Below are 17675 nucleotides of genomic sequence, written 5' to 3'. Positions count from 1 at the left end.
TGTGTAACCTCTCCGCTCTCTGGGGAGCGTACGCTACTACGTCCCGTCTCGACTCGCTCACGGCGAAATAATGGAGGATGTAAACACGTGTCTGACTGTACACTTACCAGACAGAATGCTGCTAGTGGGAGCACAAATTAAGGAGGGTAAAGACAGGACTGTCCCCCTTGGAAGGCATGAAAGCAGTGTTCATTTGCATCGGCCTCAAACCACTTTGATTTATTTATTTTTTTAAATACTTTTATTCAAGTAGTTGATTTTTTTAGTTGTTTTTTTGCACTTTTATTTAAGCCATTTTAAAAATGTATTTATTTGTTATCCTTTGAAGTCATTTTTTAATTTTATTATCTAAGTCATTGATTTATTTCTAAAAAGTCGTTTTCATTATTTATTTATTAGATTTTTTAAATACTTTTATTTACGTCATTTTTATTTTTGATGTATTTATTTTTTTTATATTTTTAAGTCAGTTGTATTATTTATTTTTTTATACATTTATCCAATTTATTTATTTGATTTATAGAAAGTCATTTTCATTATTATTTATTTTTTAGATTTTTTTTGTAACTTTATTAAATCATTATTTATTTAATAATTCTATACCTTCATTTTTATTTGTAAGTATTTAATTCATTCATTTTTTCCCATTTTTACTTTAAGTCATTTTTCAAAATATATTTTATATTTATTATTTATTTCTTACATTTTTTATACTTTTATTTAAATCATTTTTTTATTTGTGTAATACTTTTTTTTTTACTTTATGTATTTATTTAATGCAGCCTATTAATAAAAAATGCATATTTAAGCCTAAAGTAAGCATTTTTAATGAGAACAATGGCTAAATGAAGTAAAATACAAATATAAGGCACTCAGGAGATGCGTTCAAGGATGTGATGATATGTAGTATTGTTCACCGCGCACTCGGTATCAGTAACGTTACCTTGATGAGAAAATAGCCACCGCAGGAAGTACTGTACAGAAAACAGGAAGTTAAAAAGACGTGAGCCTGCAGTATGTCTTATTTATGTTTTATATATCTCATTATTAAGTGTATTTAGAAGGCGGTAAACAGGTTTTCTATGTCTTATTTTCTCTTATTATGCCTAGCATATTGGGTAATAGGAGTGTAAAGGTGGCTGTAGGGGTGTTATTTCATGTCCAGAGGGACAATCATGTTAAAAAGCTGTGTTGAGAAAGTCATAAACAGGATTTCTATGCTCCGACTACCAAAGTATTGCATGTATCGTATTCGGGCAGCTTTGCATGGAAACGTAACCCTCTCAGTCTTCGACATCCCTGCCTTCCAAAAAAGCAGCACCCCTTCATTATTCTCCGTTCAAACGATTCCCCACCCAGAGTCGTATTCTCCTGACTCGTGCACGGGGCCTCTCTGGGCTGCGGCGCTCCAAAAAAAACAGTCCTACTGAAAACTGCGGACGCGCAAAACCTATCTTGATGCGAGCCAGCTTGCTGCTCCAATTACAGCCCGTGTGTACCGCAGCCCTTTTAATTAGGAACAGGCAAGAAGAAAAAGAACAAATCTCTCTTTTATGCGTACCTCATGCCTAAAATGACAGGGAGGAAATGCCCCACCGTGCATGTTGGAGCCGTGCAGCACGCACAACGGCAGGCTTCAACTCAACTTGTTGAGAGTGCGCAGATAAATGGAAACAAGGTCTCCTTTTGATGGCCGCGTTTGGCCACGCGTGCGCTGACGCCGTGCTCAAGTCAAACAAAACCATCCAGCGATAATGGAGCGTGATAACACAGCAGCTTACACACAAACCGCCCAATAGGCCAAAGCGGATGAATGGAGGCAGTGTTGTAGGGACACAAGTGTACTCTAGAACACATCTGCTTTTTCAAGTGTGAAAACACAACAACGCTGCATGAAAAATGCCATATTATGCCAAGAAAGCAGACGTTTCTCCACAGTTTCCAATGTTTCCATCGACGGCTACACAGTAACACACACTAATACACAGCATATTCAGAACAGGGCAAGACGCGCACCGTATTTCATGCTCAACAGGAAATGTACACAACATTTTTGCCTAGATTTTGGATGTTTTACATCACGTGAGCTGCAAATTAACCAAGCTACAGCAACATTGTTATTATTATTCTTTTTCACTTTGTTACGCCCAAGACCTACGTTACTGGCGTAGTGACACCTCGCCACACTACCCCGGCTAGCTACTAGCTGGCTAGCGACTGGCTTCACCACACACTTGCTCTCAATGCATGGAGCTGTATATCGTATCGGGCAGAGACCAGAGGTTGCCATCCCTCGCTAGCAGGCAGCTGACAGTGTAGAGAATGCATTTTTACTTCATAGAAATCCTCAGTCAGCTGGTACATTCTCTGCGAGTGGTGTCATGGTCACACCCGCCGAGCAGCAGCAGCTCCGCTGAACAAACTTCCAACGTGTCCATGATCAGACGCCCAGGGGACAAAGCGTTCCAAAGAATGAAGTAACAAACACGATTGTTTACCGTGCAGCAAACACTCCCTCCCCGATGTGCTGTACAAGTATGTTGTGCAGTCTAGTACCTTGCTGCCAAGGTACTAGAAATAGTACCTCATAGCACCTCATAGTACCTGCTTCTGCAGCATCAATAGCAAGTCAGGTCATAGTGTTGGACCAAGTCCACACCGATTCTTTTGTCCTACCAGCTGTGAAATAATGCCAAGAGCCTCAAGTAAGGTTTGCAATTGAATATTACAGTCCCTCCTTACACTCTTACTATTCATTGAGTACATCACATTGCGCAACTCCTGTGCTGCAGGGACTTGAGATGGCCACTCGGCAGCAAGCTCGCAAGCTAGCAAGCTAACGTAGCCTGAAATTAATTTCTTCTGAAGAAGCCAAAAACTTACCACTTCCACACGGAGTAGGAGAACTTTTTTCAATCTATTATGTGTGACGTGCCATGGCTTGATACCGTGTTAAGGTAATGCCATGTAAGCTAATGTCGCAATGTTTTGTGTCAATACTGCCACCTAGTGACCACAAACTTGTATTTCCATATGTTTTGACTAATAATAGGCCATAGCCTACCACTTAACAGGAAACACAATATGACGAGGGAGTGATAATTGAACCTGGATATTGCGAGGGAGGACTGTATGAGGCATAGATACGAGCAACTTCAATGCCAGCGCTGGAGAGAACGATGAGCCCTCCAACCAAGGTTTAGTGAGGTCCAAGCGGTCTCTAAATTGAAACTCAGTTCCTCTTCCTCATCCCAACCATCAGGTAACTCCCCGTCTACTGCTTGTTGGTGCATTGGTCTGATCTGGTTCCAACCGGTCCTTGGTCAGGAGGGCTGAGCATCTCAGCCAGATGATTATTAATAAAACTATGTGCATGCGCGCGATGAATTAAAAATAACAGGCTGCCTTTTGTCCCAAGTGAAAGGTCTTGTAATTGGCTTATCTCTCTGTTGGAGATAAGTACATCCAGAACAGATGTTCCTGAAAGTCGGATGGCCAAGAAGGGCAACAGTCCACATAAAGAGAGCAGAAGCACCACAGAAACATCTCATCTTCTATTTCTTCAAAGACCGAGTCCAATCATCAATGCATACTTCAAAGCTAGCCAATGGCCTCCACCCCTCATTGTTGAGACATGTCGTCTCCATCGCTTCTCATTCAAATGCAAGAGAAATGGATCCTCCAACTTTCCTCCGGTCCTTGGCGGCCATGTTTGGAAAAACAAACACAGCATGACTGGCGGCGAGGAGGGGAGAGGTGTCAATGCGTCTACTGCGGCCGCCTGGCCCGTCACGGCGGTTCTGAATAGAAGTATGCCGTGCACACGCGTTCAGAAACATCACCGTGTGGCTGACAGCCAGGAAATGGCAGGAATGCGGAGGTAGTGGAGTGTCACAGCTTTGGGAGGTCCACATGGCCGTCATACAGCCTGAAGAAACCTTACACTGTGACGGACCTCCTTCTTCAAACCACACACACACACTCAATATGCTAAATAACACGCATGCACAAGGACACACTGTGGACCGTGCCACCACTCAAGACATTTAAGAGCAAGAGACGGCTGAGAGTGAGGACTTATGACCGCCGTGGTTGCACACGGCTGCGGTACTCACCCACTGGATGTGCCAAAGGTCACGGAGCTCAGTGAAGACGCCAACTTCCTGCCGTCCCAAAGCTTCACCTCACGGTTCCGCATCTACACGCATCAAAACACCGCAGAGGCGTAGAAACCAAATCAACAACATGCAGCAGAAACACTGAGATTCTTTGTAGCTTTCACTACCGATGCTGCTCCAGCACTTTATTCTTATTCAGTAGTACCTCACATAACATCAACCTCCCTTTACAGAAACTCCACTGAACATAAAGAATTTATGTCAAGTTTTTGCTTCGTATTACAGAAGAAATTCCATATAACATAAAGCGTCAAGTCAGTGCAAGTCTTTTTTTTTTTCAATCAACTTTATTAATGCCTCAAGTCGGTGCAAGTTCAGACTAACACTTGGTGACGCCTCCTGACGCATCACGCTCTCATTGGCTGATTTTCGAGGCACCGCCTCCGCTCTCGTCTAATTGGCTGATTATCGGGGCACCGCCTACGCTCTCATCTCATTGGCTGATTATCGGGGCACCGCCTACGCTCTCATCTCATTGGCTGAATTATGCAGCACGTACGTGAGTTTGTGTGAGAGACAGGCTTCTCCCTTCAACCTCCTTCCTCTTCGTAGTCCCCCTGAAACTAACTTAAACAAGTTAAGTTAAGTTACAAATTAACATTTTGCACACAGCATTATCGTGTAGTGCATGTGCGTTTGTCTGTGAGACCAGCTGACTCTTAGACTCTTTGAGTCGTGTTTCGACTCAGGCTAGTCCTCCTCCTCTTCCTCCCCCCTCCTACTCTCCACTTGCGCTCCTGATCAAGACATCTCGTGAACGGTAGGATTGTTTTTGTTTTTCAGTTTTATTCATTTACAGTAATCTTATTTATTACCTTATTTTATGTGCTTATGTTTATGCTAACGTTTTCTTATATTTTCCCACCATATTTGGTGGACTTTGAATATTTTGAAGGGCCAAAGGGGTGAGTTTGGGAAGATCTTGGAACGGATTAGGCTATTTACATGTATTTTACGCTTCGTATAACATAAAATCCCTATCACATAAAGGTTCTCGGAACGGATTATTTACCTTGTAGGGGCGTCTACTGCATTCTACTTTACTATTATACTCTATTTTTAGGATTATTTTTTTTCTGATTTTCTCAAGCAATAACGCACAAATCTTTATGCTAAATTTATGTCCAGGACCACAAGGCACGCAAACAGCTTTTACCCACAGGCCATCAGGCTTCTCAATGAAGCACTCAAACACGCCGCACGCAACACACACACACACTCATAGCACTTTATTTATTTATTTATTTATTTGTATTATTTATTTGTATTAATGTCTCTTCTGTTGTTGTTGCTTAATTTATTGGTATTTATGTTTCTTATGTTCTTATTCTTTTTCTTGTGTTTTCTTTCTTTTCTTGGGAGAATGAACAGAACAAGAATTTCATTGCATAGCAGAACCACCAGTTTTACTGTGCACATGACAATAAAACTCTTCAATCTTGAATGTTGTTTCCGAAACAAACTTTATGCTTGCTTATTACACTTGACTTCATTTTTCTTTTTTGTTTCACCAATTAACATATTTTTTGCACAATAACCAATTAAACTGTAGTGAGCTAATATGCACATTTCAAACATCATGCTTTATTATTGCACTCGACTCTTAGCATTCATGATTTTTGCTACAATGTCCACCTAAATTGTAGTGTGCTAATGTGCACATTTCATATATTTGTGTTTTTTTTACTAATTAACGTATCTTTTTGTACAAGATCAAACTAAATTGCTGTGATCTAATATTCAGATCTCCAACATAATGCTTGATCATTGGACTTCACTCTTAATATTTATGTTTTTTACTAATGAATATGCATTTTGTTGTACAATAAGCAACTAAAACGTAGTGATCTAATATGCAGATCTCCAACATTATGCTTGATTATTAGACATGACTCTTAATATTTGTTTTTTTACCAATTAACATGCATATTTTGTACAATAGCAAACAAAATGTACGTTACCATGTATTATTGGACTTGACTCACAGTATTTATGTTTTTCTATGAATTAACGTGCACTTTTTGTACGATAGCCAACTAAATTGTAGTGAGCTAACATGCAGCTTTCAAACGTTATGCTTTATTATGGAACTTGACTTTTCATATTTATGTTTTTACTAATTAACATGCATTTTAGGGCCAATATTCAACTAACATGTGGTGATCTAATGTGCAGATTTCAAACATTATGCTTTATGATTTGCCTGTCGTGTATTATTGTGCTCCTCTTCAAGCCCCACCCCTCCCTAAGGGTCCACATTGGGCATCATTTCATGCTCTCACCCGATCAAAGCCGGTGGTGAGTATCAGGTGATCTTTGGCCCACAGGCTGCGAGAGTCTTTGTTGTTCTGCAGGCAGGTGGCGCTCTGGGAGACACACAAACAACATCTTGATCTTGTCTTTTCTTGAGAACTTGTCGGAGACGGTTGATGAGTGACAGACGGACGGGAGGAAGACAGACAGAGATGCTTGTCTTTGGGCAGAACGAGACTTGCCCCATGAAAGGCGAGCTTGCTGTGTTTTTGCTTTGTTTGCTGATGTAGCAGCCCAGGCGAGCTGTGGCTGGCGTGTAACTTACGCTGCCCAACCTGTGACATCGCACTTGTGTGTCTTCATGCTACACACACAAAGATCCGTCAGCCAGGTTGTCAAAACAGCCGTGCTGGGATGTTGCTGTGACGCTGCTTTTCAAATACGCGTGACACCAATGATGAAGCGTGGGGGGTGAAAACAACAGCGACTGTTGAAATAGCAGACATTTCTTTCACAGCAGAGCATGTTTAAGTTAACTGTTTGGATTGTTGTGTTTTAGAATGATCAGAGAACAACTGAGACGTTTTCTCCCAGAATGTCAGCAAAGTGAGCTCCCATCAGTTCATGGGAGAATCTCTCTGAATGTGCTGAACTCCTATTTCCAGTGGCCTACTGAGCAAAGACCAACTTCCGGTCCTAGTGGTACGCTTTGGTATGTTGGCAGAGGGCGGAGCTAGACACAATGGTGGACAAATGAGGTCAGCCTACGTTGGTGCAGTCTTCTGACACGCCTCGTATGTTCCGGTTTGAGTCGGACCTTCACGGAGCGGACTATGAATGGATTCATTGGATGAGCATGATTTCCTTTGGGAAAATGTGATTCTGTTTCCGTGCGATTCGATCTTTGGATTGGATTGCCAACAAAAACCGAGGTAGGACGTGTGTACGGTACGACGTGACAAACCAAAGCCTGCTCAGGGTTTTTCCGATTCCAACCGTAAGGTGACAAACTGAACTGCACCACTCGGTGGAAAGGATGCTGAACTGGTAGCCATCCTACAGCCGTCAGCAGAGTTTCCATCCAACGGGAGCCTCCGTCGAGTCACGGATGCTGGCGCAAGCTTGCAAGGGGTGCGGCGGGACATCAGGAGCTTATTAGCTAACAACCTTGCGTTCCATGATGCCAATAAATGGCAGCAGAAGGGGAAAATGGTGAACGTTGCCAAGTTGGACTGGGGATTAGGAGCTCGTCTTACTCTGGACTGTACACACTCCCCCGTACACACTCCACTGTACACACTCCCCCGTACACACTCCACTGTACACACTCCCCCGTACACACTCTACTGTACACACTCCATCGTACACACTCCCCCGTACACACTCTACTGTACACACTTTACTGTACACACTCCCCCGTACACACTCCCCCTTACACACTCTACCGTACACTCTCCCCTGTACACACTCCACCGTACACACTCTACTGTACACACTCCACCGTACACACTCCCCCGTACACACTTTACTGTACACACTCCCTCGTACACACTCCCCCGTACACACTCCACTGTACACACTCCCCCGTACACACTCCCCCGTACACACTCTACTGTACACACTCCCCCGTACACACTCCCCCGTACACACTCCCCCGTACACACTCCACCGTACACACTCCACCGTACACACTCCCCCGTACACACTCCCCCGTACACACTCCCCTGTACACACTCCCCCGTACACACTCCACCGTACACACTCCCCCGTACACACTCCACCGTACACACTCCACTGTACACACTCCACCGTACACACTCCACCGTACACACTCCACCGTACACACACCCCCGTACACACTCTACCGTACACACTCCACTGTACACACTCCCCCTTACACACTCTACCGTACACTCTCCCCTGTACACACTCCACCGTACACACTCTACTGTACACACTCCCCCGTACACACTCCCCCGTACACACTCCACTGTACACACTCCCCCGTACACACTCCCCCGTACACACTCCCCTGTACACACTCCACTGTACACACTCCCCTGTACACACTCCCCCGTACACACTCCCCCGTACACACTCCACTGTACACACTCTACCGTACACACTCTACCGTACACACTCCACTGTACACACTCCCCTGTACACACTCCACTGTACACACTCCCCCGTACACACTCCCCTGTACACACTCCACTGTACACACTCCACTGTACACACTCCCCCGTACACACTCCACTGTACACACTCTACCGTACACACTCTACCGTACACACTCCACTGTACACACTCCCCTGTACACACTCCACTGTACACACTCCACTGTACACACTCCCCCGTACACACTCCCCTGTACACACTCCACTGTACACACTCCACTGTACACACTCCCCCGTACACACTCCACTGTACACACTCCACTGTACACACTCCCCCGTACACACTCCCCTGTACACACTCCACTGTACACACTCCCCCGTACACACTCCCCTGTACACACTCCCCTGTATACACTCCCCCGTACACACTCCACTGTACACACTGCAGTGTCAACACAGCGACAGGCAAAAGGCTTGCTTTTTATTTCAATGCCAGTTCCATTTTTCCTCTGTTCTGGTGATGGTCCAGTGTTGCACATTGTCTGGGGTTTTGACGCCTTCCAATTTGCAGCCTCCCAGCACGCTTCTTACTCGGGTAATGCGCTCGACATGCACGGGTGCAATACGACGTTCTTGGGACACCAGACAATGGCGATGATGTTTTCTCTTGTGGTCAGCTGGATGTGTGTTTATAGGCCACGCCGCTGGCTTCAAACTAGACTTATTCTTCTAAACAGAGACTTCAAGCTGCCACACAAGCTGACGACAAATCCCCAGCTCGTTGACACCGACTGGACGTGGTACAGATGGTTTCTGGCTTTGTGTGTACTCAAAGCGGGATTAGCAAACATTTTACTCTCAACAGTCACATGATGGACTTAATACATATGTGCTGGATTGAATAAACACTCTAAATCATTGTTCATCCTGCAGGCAGCCACTGTGGCTCATGCAAATAACTGATGAGCTCGTGCGATGGCGCAGATGAGAAATAATCCACATGAATATGAGCAACCAAAGTAAACCCAAAGTAGGACCTGGAAAACTGCAAAAGATGACGAAAGGGGGGTTGAAAAGGTAAGAAGGGCAAAGAGACCACCGCTTATGTGGAGGACATTTCACTGCTACTGAGGTGTGCATCAGAGAAATCCAAGCGAGCTAGCGAGGGACAACTGTATCCCTCCCCCGGCTTGGAAAAAGGGTCTTAAGGTCAGGCAACAAAAACAACAAAAGAGCTTTGATGCTAATTTTATGATTTTAAAAAATGATTCATTTTGTTTAAAACGCCTTTTTGCCTGTGATTGTTGAAATACTTTTAAGTCCCAATTTTCGGATGATAAAAAAAATAACTGAATTTAGTGAGGAAACGGACAGAAAAACATTGATTTATAACAATAAAGTCAAAAATACTTATGATTGAGATTTAAAAATGCATAAATTCACACCAACTAAGTTGAGATTGTAAAAGAAAAAAGATAATAGGCTACAAAAAAATCCTAATTTTACAATTTTGTGTCCAACCAACATCTTGTGGAATAACATGCCTTCAAAGGTCATTAGAGGTTAAACTTATCAACTGTTATCTTCAGTATTAATCCTAGCCCCCTCACTCCCTACCCCCAGGCATGTCTTGACAGCACCAAAGATGTTTTTTTCCGTTCTATTTCACAGCCAACACTGTCGAGTACACAACTAGTGTACTTACGCTAACTGGTACATAGCGACCAAACGTACTCTCAGTTACACTTTTTAGGCACCTGCAAGGGGCGAGTCGTTTTACTTTATTCTTGTTTGATTGACTTTTATTGGCCACTCGCCTGTATAGTTAATAGTAGGTCGTTAGTAGATCATTCAAGAAAACATTAGCTCGTGCTATTGTGTGTCTTTGTGTGTCTTTGTGTGTCAGTGACGGAGTTTGTTGGATTTAAACAAGGCAGCGTATCTAAATGGAGAAAAGACAGAATTTCCACCCCGTGTTTTGCGAGGAGGACTGGACTCACGTTGGCCAACTGAATGTCCACCAATCTTTTATAGCGTGCCGTGTGTGTAAAGCATCATCATTCACAATGACTCCTCAAAGCTTTAACAACGCTTCCAAGGCAACCGGGAAAACACTCACGCTAACACATATGCACCTTTCAACCTGCTGGTGGAAGCTAAAAAAACACCAAAGATTCCCTCAACAGGGGATCCATATATTGAAAAGACATCCATTTTGTCCGAAGCGGCTCAGTTTTGCCATTACAGCTTCCCTCCGGCCTCAGATGGTACGCTCCACTGCTAAATGTAAATAAACCTGACCTCACAGCTATACGTGCACCGCCATCGTGTCATCTTCCGCTTGGATCACAAGACTCACGCTGCTGCCAGTCAGCGCTGCGGAAGATGGATGGGAGATTAGCAGGTTCCTCTCCTCTTCCCGACAAAGCCCAGTTACACTTGGAGGCCACTTCATGCAGCCGTCAGAGAGATGCAGGACAGCTAACACCCGAGGGCAGCCAGGGGACACAAAGCATCTGGACCTGTGTGTGTGTGTGTGTGTGTGTGTGTGTAGACATCTTGCCAAACAGTATCTATCCTCTGTAGTCGTAAATCTTAACTCAAGTCCCATTTTGGTGGGGAGGGGGACGTCAATGAAAGCACGAGTCTGAACCTCGCTGATCACAACTTGGAAATATCAGAAGAAAAACAAAAAGGAGGGAAGAAAGACTCCCATGTGTGTGGTGCGCCACACGTGCACCCCACACATTGGTACATCCTCCACGCGTGTCCAGATCCTACTCCTTCGTGGTCACCACAGCTCCGTTATCCACCAACGGCCACAACCCGAAGGTAGCGGCTGAGCTCCCTCTTCACCACGAAGGACCCATGCAGAGTCAATCTCGCCTTCCATTGAACTGAGTACTTAAACTCACCCCCGACCCGGAGATGGCACACCACCCTTTTTCGGGCGAGAACCACGGACTCTACTAAGGAAAATCCCAGATCGGCACCTAAATTGGAAGTGTCCTTCAAACGGACAGGCGGTTCATGACTTGGAAAAATATGCAGACAATCTGTTCAACTCCTCAGGATCACGACAAGAGAAGGGAGGAAATGAAGTCACATCAGCTCAGGCGTCTGTCATGAAGATCTGGGAAAAACATTTCCAGACAGAAAAAAGTGCTAATGAAAGTGAAGGCAGCTGCAGTGCAGACGAGAGGGAAGTGGACGTCAAGCCTGATCAGATGCTTATGGATCGCTTTCATATCCTCCGCCAATGATCACTCCATCTGCTACTGTCATCCACCTGCCCTCCCCCTTCCTCAGGTATTTCACATTTGGACATCCGACAGGCAGCATGCGCATTTGTGTCACGCGCAGGGAATGTTGCTTCACCCACCAGGACGACTATCAGGTGACCGTGTGCACATGTGGGAACAATCACAGCCCCTGGATCTCTCTCGCTTTGACTTCCATGTAGATGTGTATTAGCTTGTGGGGGGTGGGGGGTGTTTGGTCTTCAAGGCAGCAGGGAAGAGATGGATTCACCAGCGGTGGACAACGAAGAATTTGTTAGCTTGCTTTTTTGTGGATGTGTTGTCTGCCAACAGTTACTACTACTACTACAACAGCTACTGATGCTGGCAAGGTGGTCAAACTCTACTCAACTTGTCCTTTCCCTGGAACTTTCCTTGTCTCGCTGTCCTCTTTATCCTTTCCTTGTCTCGCTGTCCTCTTAATCCTTTTCTCGTCACACTGTCCTCTATATCCTTTTCTCGTCTCGCTGTCCTCTTTATCCTTTTTTCATCTCGCTGTCCTCTATATCCTTTTCTTGTCTCGCCGTGCTTTTTATCCTTTCCCCGTAACTCCCACTCGTTTCAACAAGGACGTCAAAATGATGATGATAAAGTGAAATTATTGCAAGTCTGAATTTTGTGAGGAAAAATATTCAGAGAAAATGAAAGTCATAATTGCACAAGAAAATAAGTTGGAAATTTTACAAGGAAAAAGTCACAACATTACGAGACAAGTCCTAATTTTGCAAGACAAAATGGAATTTCATGGAGGAAAATGTCATAATACTACAAGAAAAAATATATCATTTGAACAATAGATTCATAATCTTCCACAAAAAAACCACTGGAATTGTTATGTATCACGAGGAAAAAGAGATTCATCATTTCATAACACTAATGTCATTTTACAAGAAACACAATCCTAATTTGACACCAGTGTTGTTTAATGACAACATCAAAGTGGAATCGTTGGTTTTGTGTCATCCAGCGACGGCACCAACGAGCTTCTTGACACAAGCGTGCACTCGCTTGTTATTCTTCTTTTATTGTTGTTTATTTGGGATTTTTTTCATGAAAAGATGGGTTCCCCGGCTACAACCACAGTCAGCATAGCAAGAAGACGTGTTCTTTTGGGTCAGTGGTACCGGTGTCGTCACTTGCAGCTGCAGTCACTCATCTCTTCAACCTGCTTCTCATTTCCTCGCCGCACCATCCATCATTCCGCTCGCCGCTTAGAATTTTCCCTCCTCTAATAAGGAACTGTTGCCTCGAAGCTTTCTTCAAACCCCAAAAACGAGCCTCATCTCAGTGTTTTCATCCTTCGCCGATCAGCCTTTGCGCTCTTTGCATTTGGGGCCGTCCCGTCCTGTCTTCATGGACCATTAAAGGTTTTGTTCCAGTTGATAATCATAGCTGCGTATCAGCACACAGACGTCTGGCAACGGGACAGGAGAGGGCCCATGCTTTCATTTCCTTTGCTGCCTGAAGTCCCCTTTTCTTGCTAAATTGGAAGCATTTCACGTCAGTCATTTCTCCACAGTCTGAACGTGCTCATGTCCTAAAATGAGCGTTAAAGCGGAGGTCATGACAACACACCTCGGCTGTGAGAAGACACGGCAACGTGCTGCTCGCTGTGCGCTCGGGTTTCCGCTCCGTTCAAGTTTTACACGAAAGCACCGACATACTTACTGTACTGCAGCAAAACCTCCTCATTGCCTTCAGCAGAGGGCCTGCTACTAGCGTTAGTTCCCACATGCCTGGCACGCCGTCAGCTAAGTGACGCGAGCGCACCTACGGACCAGGTCGACGGCGCAGACGCCAGACGAGCGCTGACGCCTTAGGGGAGGTGTCGTGCTACGCGGACTCCTGGTTAAACATAGACTCCAGACAGAATGAGATATCCAGGAGACGTTTTTTTCTTGCCTTTTTCATCTACAGAACCAAATGAGGGGGGTGTCTTGGCAGAGGGAGAGACGGAGCTGCAATTTTCCTAATTTACTGAATAACGACGTGTTCTCTCGAGCACGACGGGTTTTAGAAGTGGTAGTTTTTAAATTCCGACGCCTGCGACAGAAAGTCTGGCCACTGCCGCGCTGTTGGTTCTGGTCGCCGCTGTTCCGTTGAAGTCGTGTAGGCTTCTGTAGCGAGTCTTTCCGACCCTCCAGCTGTGAATCTCTGCTCTAAACTAACGACGAATAAAGAGCATTTTCCAAAAACAGAATGCTAACATTGAAGAAATTAGCCAGTGTGCCTCAGTGAACGTGTGGCCCGGGCACAGTGTAAAAATACAATTCAACAACAAAATGAAATACTTGCAAAAATGTGAAAATCTGCAGTCATTTTACATTAGGAAAGTCCAATTTTAAAAGTTGAAATATTAAAAGATTTTTTTTTTTTTTTTACAGTTATGAAAGTTGGAAGATTAGGTTGGGGAAAAAGTCATAAAACTATGGGATAAAGTCCAAATATTAAGAGAAGAACATTTACAAGAAGAAATAGCTGTTTTCAAAAATGGAATAACATCAAAAAACATTAAGAGAAAAAAGTTGTATTCTAACAGGAAACATAAGAAATATTACGTAATAGGAAAATATAAATATGAAAAATAAAGCCATTTTAGTGGCATACAGTTGAAACATTAAAGAAAAACATTTTTCTTTTAAAGTCATAATATTATGAGAAACAAACAAAACAAAGTAAAGCTGTCATTTTTGGAAAATTAGGTTGGGGAAAAAGTGATAATATTAGTCAAAATGTTATGACAATAATATTATGAAAAGAAAGTTGAAATTTAAAAACAAATGGAACAATTTTATAAGAATAAAGTCAAAATATTAAAATAATAAAGTCATATTCTAACAAGAAAAAAGTTAAACTCGTGGTATAACGAGGAAAAATCATTCATTTTTGTAGCATAGAGTAGCATAGTAGCAAAAGAAAAATGCTTATCAAACAAACAAAACACCATTTTTGGACAACTGGGTTGAGAAAAAGCTTATAATATTATGGAAATAAAGTCAAAATATCACCAAAACAACATTTCCAAGAAGAAAGTTAGAATAGATGGAAATAATAGGTGAAAAAAACAACAACAAATGAAAAAAAATGTATATTAAGATAAAAAAGTTCTATCTTCATCAAGTTGAAATATTGAAATATTAAAGAAAAAACGTGTTTTTTTAACTAATACTATTATGACAAACAAAACAAAATGAAGTTGTCATATCTGGAAAACTGAGTTGGGGGAAAAGTCCAAAATGTTATGGGAATAAAGTCATAACACCACAAGAAGAAAATGTACAAAGATTATTGAAGAAGGATGTTGAAATGTTTGGAAAATTAAAAAAAGAAACAACAGCAAAGATCGGAAAAAAGAGCAGAGAGTGAAGTTGATACTAATAATATGCTTTTTCACCTCAAGTGCTGCAAAATATCAAAGTGGCAAAGTTTTGACTATGTGGCCCTCGCTGGAAAGATAGGGAAGGGGGTGTCCTCACTTTTGGGTTCCATGTGTGCGTTTTAGTTGGGATGGACCAAAACCGAGTTTAACTCTCCAGGATCTGAAGTGGCCTGGGGCACTCATTATTCAAGCACGCCGCTAAATGAGGCGTGTGGCCTCTTGGGGCTGTGGTCACCCCCCCCGCAGTGGGCGGACAGAAGAAGTCGGCACCAACTAGCCAAGGCCTGAAGAGAACACCAAACGCAGCGGGCTGCCTCCTAGAAACCCACCAGATGAGGTCTGCGGTGCATTTTTAATCATCTGGGAGTTTTTGATGGTTATTGCGCTTCAGGCGCTTAGCGGCACGTGACGGTGCTTTAAAACCAAACAGCAGACTTGTGGGGGGGGGCACAGTGGGAGGAATCCTGACGACACCTGGAGCTGATGAGAATCTGAACCGAACAAAGACGTGATTCTTTTGGGGTTAATCATGCCCACACCAGGCCCCTCCATCCCTGCCTGGCCAACAAGCCCTCGCATGCTTATTTTTCAGAGCTGGGACCAATACAGTTGGCGGGCCCTCCCTGAAACCACATCATAGATGCTTCACATCTTCAAAGTTCCCCCACAGCCTCGTGCGACTGATGACACTTACACGCACATGTGCACAGTGTCGTGTCCATGTCAGCGTTGGAGCCTCGAACGCTGCATTCAGGCTCTTCATTTAATGTTTATCTAGCGGCTCCTAGCATGGTAGCCTACAACACGGCCGCTTGATTGAGTGCCTCATCAACGGTTTCCTGAAAGTGGGGGGGGTTTCCTCATTGAAAAACCGCCGATTAGAGCTTCAGTGTTTACCTTTGCAAGATTCCCTTCAACGTAAACTCGGCCAACCAAAGCACTTGTCCACACAGCGCCATGCAGGGTTGGATTGTTTCTCCCTTAATAATAAAAGGTTTGTGCTCAGTTGTGTCGTCATGGAATAATATTCACATTCGTTTGATGATCTGAAACATTTTGGTGTGAGAAACACGCAAAAAGATAAGAAATCAGGAAGGGGGCAAACACCACCCTACGCACCCTCAATGCAGGTACGCACACCTGCGTCCCATCTTCATACCCCAACGACGACTGCAGCTGCACGAGTGTATAACCTCTCCGGCAAAATATTTTGCTGAAGTTGTCTAAACTCCATCTTTCAATGCGTGTGAGCAGCATTCACTGCGACTGCTTCTTTTTTAAACCAGACACGCCGATTTCCACTGTCCTGTTTTTACTTTTAAAATACAGTAGTGCCTTGGTTAGCATCATCAATCCCTTCCACAAGGTCCAACTCATCCAATTCACCCCCTCCACCCCCCACAAAACCATCAATGAACTAAACAACACAAAATAAACACATTATTCTACTGCAACCACAAAAATGTCAAAAATATGTCCAACTAAATATCAACGTAATGTCAACGTACATGACAGCAAGGAGGAAGTGAGAGAGCGTGGGGGAGTGTAGCATGCGGAAGGTTACGCAATGTAGGGACATTTGAACACATGCACACACATAGCTCAGTTCCAAATGTGAAAGCTGTAAATAGTCCATGACGTGTTCATGTCTCACATAAGGATTGCGCATGATGGGCAACATTTTTTTTTTTTTTTAAGTGCCCTTTTTTCCTTCAAGGGCTTCAAAAAACAGGACACTGACTTCATTCAGTTGTTGCCTGAAGCCGCTCGCCTCACCCAAACCACAACGTGTCACACATCCAGGATGCGATGCACGTAACGCTCCATCGCCACATCACATTCAGTCTTCCTCTAATACCTCTAATACCCCCCCACAGCTACGACCTCTCAATGACTTTCACGTGAGATGTTTGCGCCATGCAAATGTGTGTTGAAAATGAGTGTCGTGACTCATTGCCTTTCCATGACTGAGGATTAGAAAATGAAGCAGGTCATTAGTTAGTGGGATGATCTCATGTTATTGACTGTATGAATCACTCCCACTGTTGCATCTGCAAGGGATTGCTTCACATGTAAGTGGGGTGAACCGTCACACTGGTGAGTCGTCCCTTCAAGTATGCGGCTGAGGGAAAGAGCAAAGCACGGCGGGTCTCTGTTACCAGGTGTCCCCCACATGTGCGCCAGGCCTGAATGAGGTAGGAAGTTGCCAGCTCGCTAATGAGGCGACACACACACCTCTCCTGCGCGGCCTCCACCATCATGGCTTCTTGCAAACATCAGCGTTCCACCTCAGACCCAACCCATCTGTCGCACTTCCCGCTCGCACCTTTTCACTGCAAATCCAGGTGCTGAAGTGATAAAGTGGGCCACAAGCGTCACGGAAAGACCTTCACCGACTTGTCTCCTGCCTCCGATCGCCTGAACGGGGTCAGCCCGCCCGGCAACATTT

The 17675-nt window shown here is 44.0% G+C and overlaps 1 protein-coding gene across 3 annotated transcripts in view; it reads right to left on the bottom strand.

The window, feature by feature from the left end:
- LOC129171027 (mitochondrial import inner membrane translocase subunit TIM16-like) overlaps nucleotides 1-17675 on the bottom strand; it is a 115846-nt gene that overhangs the window by 80606 nt on the left and 17565 nt on the right. For all 3 annotated transcript variants that reach the window (XM_054759317.1, XM_054759314.1, XM_054759315.1), the window contains exons 8-9: nucleotides 6461-6544; nucleotides 4116-4198 (exon numbers count right to left, since the gene is read on the bottom strand). In XM_054759317.1, coding sequence (XP_054615292.1) covers nucleotides 4116-4198; nucleotides 6461-6544 — 167 coding nt within the window. The remainder of the gene's footprint in view (nucleotides 1-4115; nucleotides 4199-6460; nucleotides 6545-17675) is intronic.

The sequence above is a fragment of the Dunckerocampus dactyliophorus genome, chromosome 18 (genome assembly GCF_027744805.1).
Source record: "Dunckerocampus dactyliophorus isolate RoL2022-P2 chromosome 18, RoL_Ddac_1.1, whole genome shotgun sequence".
Lineage (NCBI taxonomy): Eukaryota > Metazoa > Chordata > Actinopteri > Syngnathiformes > Syngnathidae > Dunckerocampus > Dunckerocampus dactyliophorus.
Note: the sequence above shows the minus strand (reverse complement) of the source record. Positions and strands in the feature narration are given on the sequence as shown.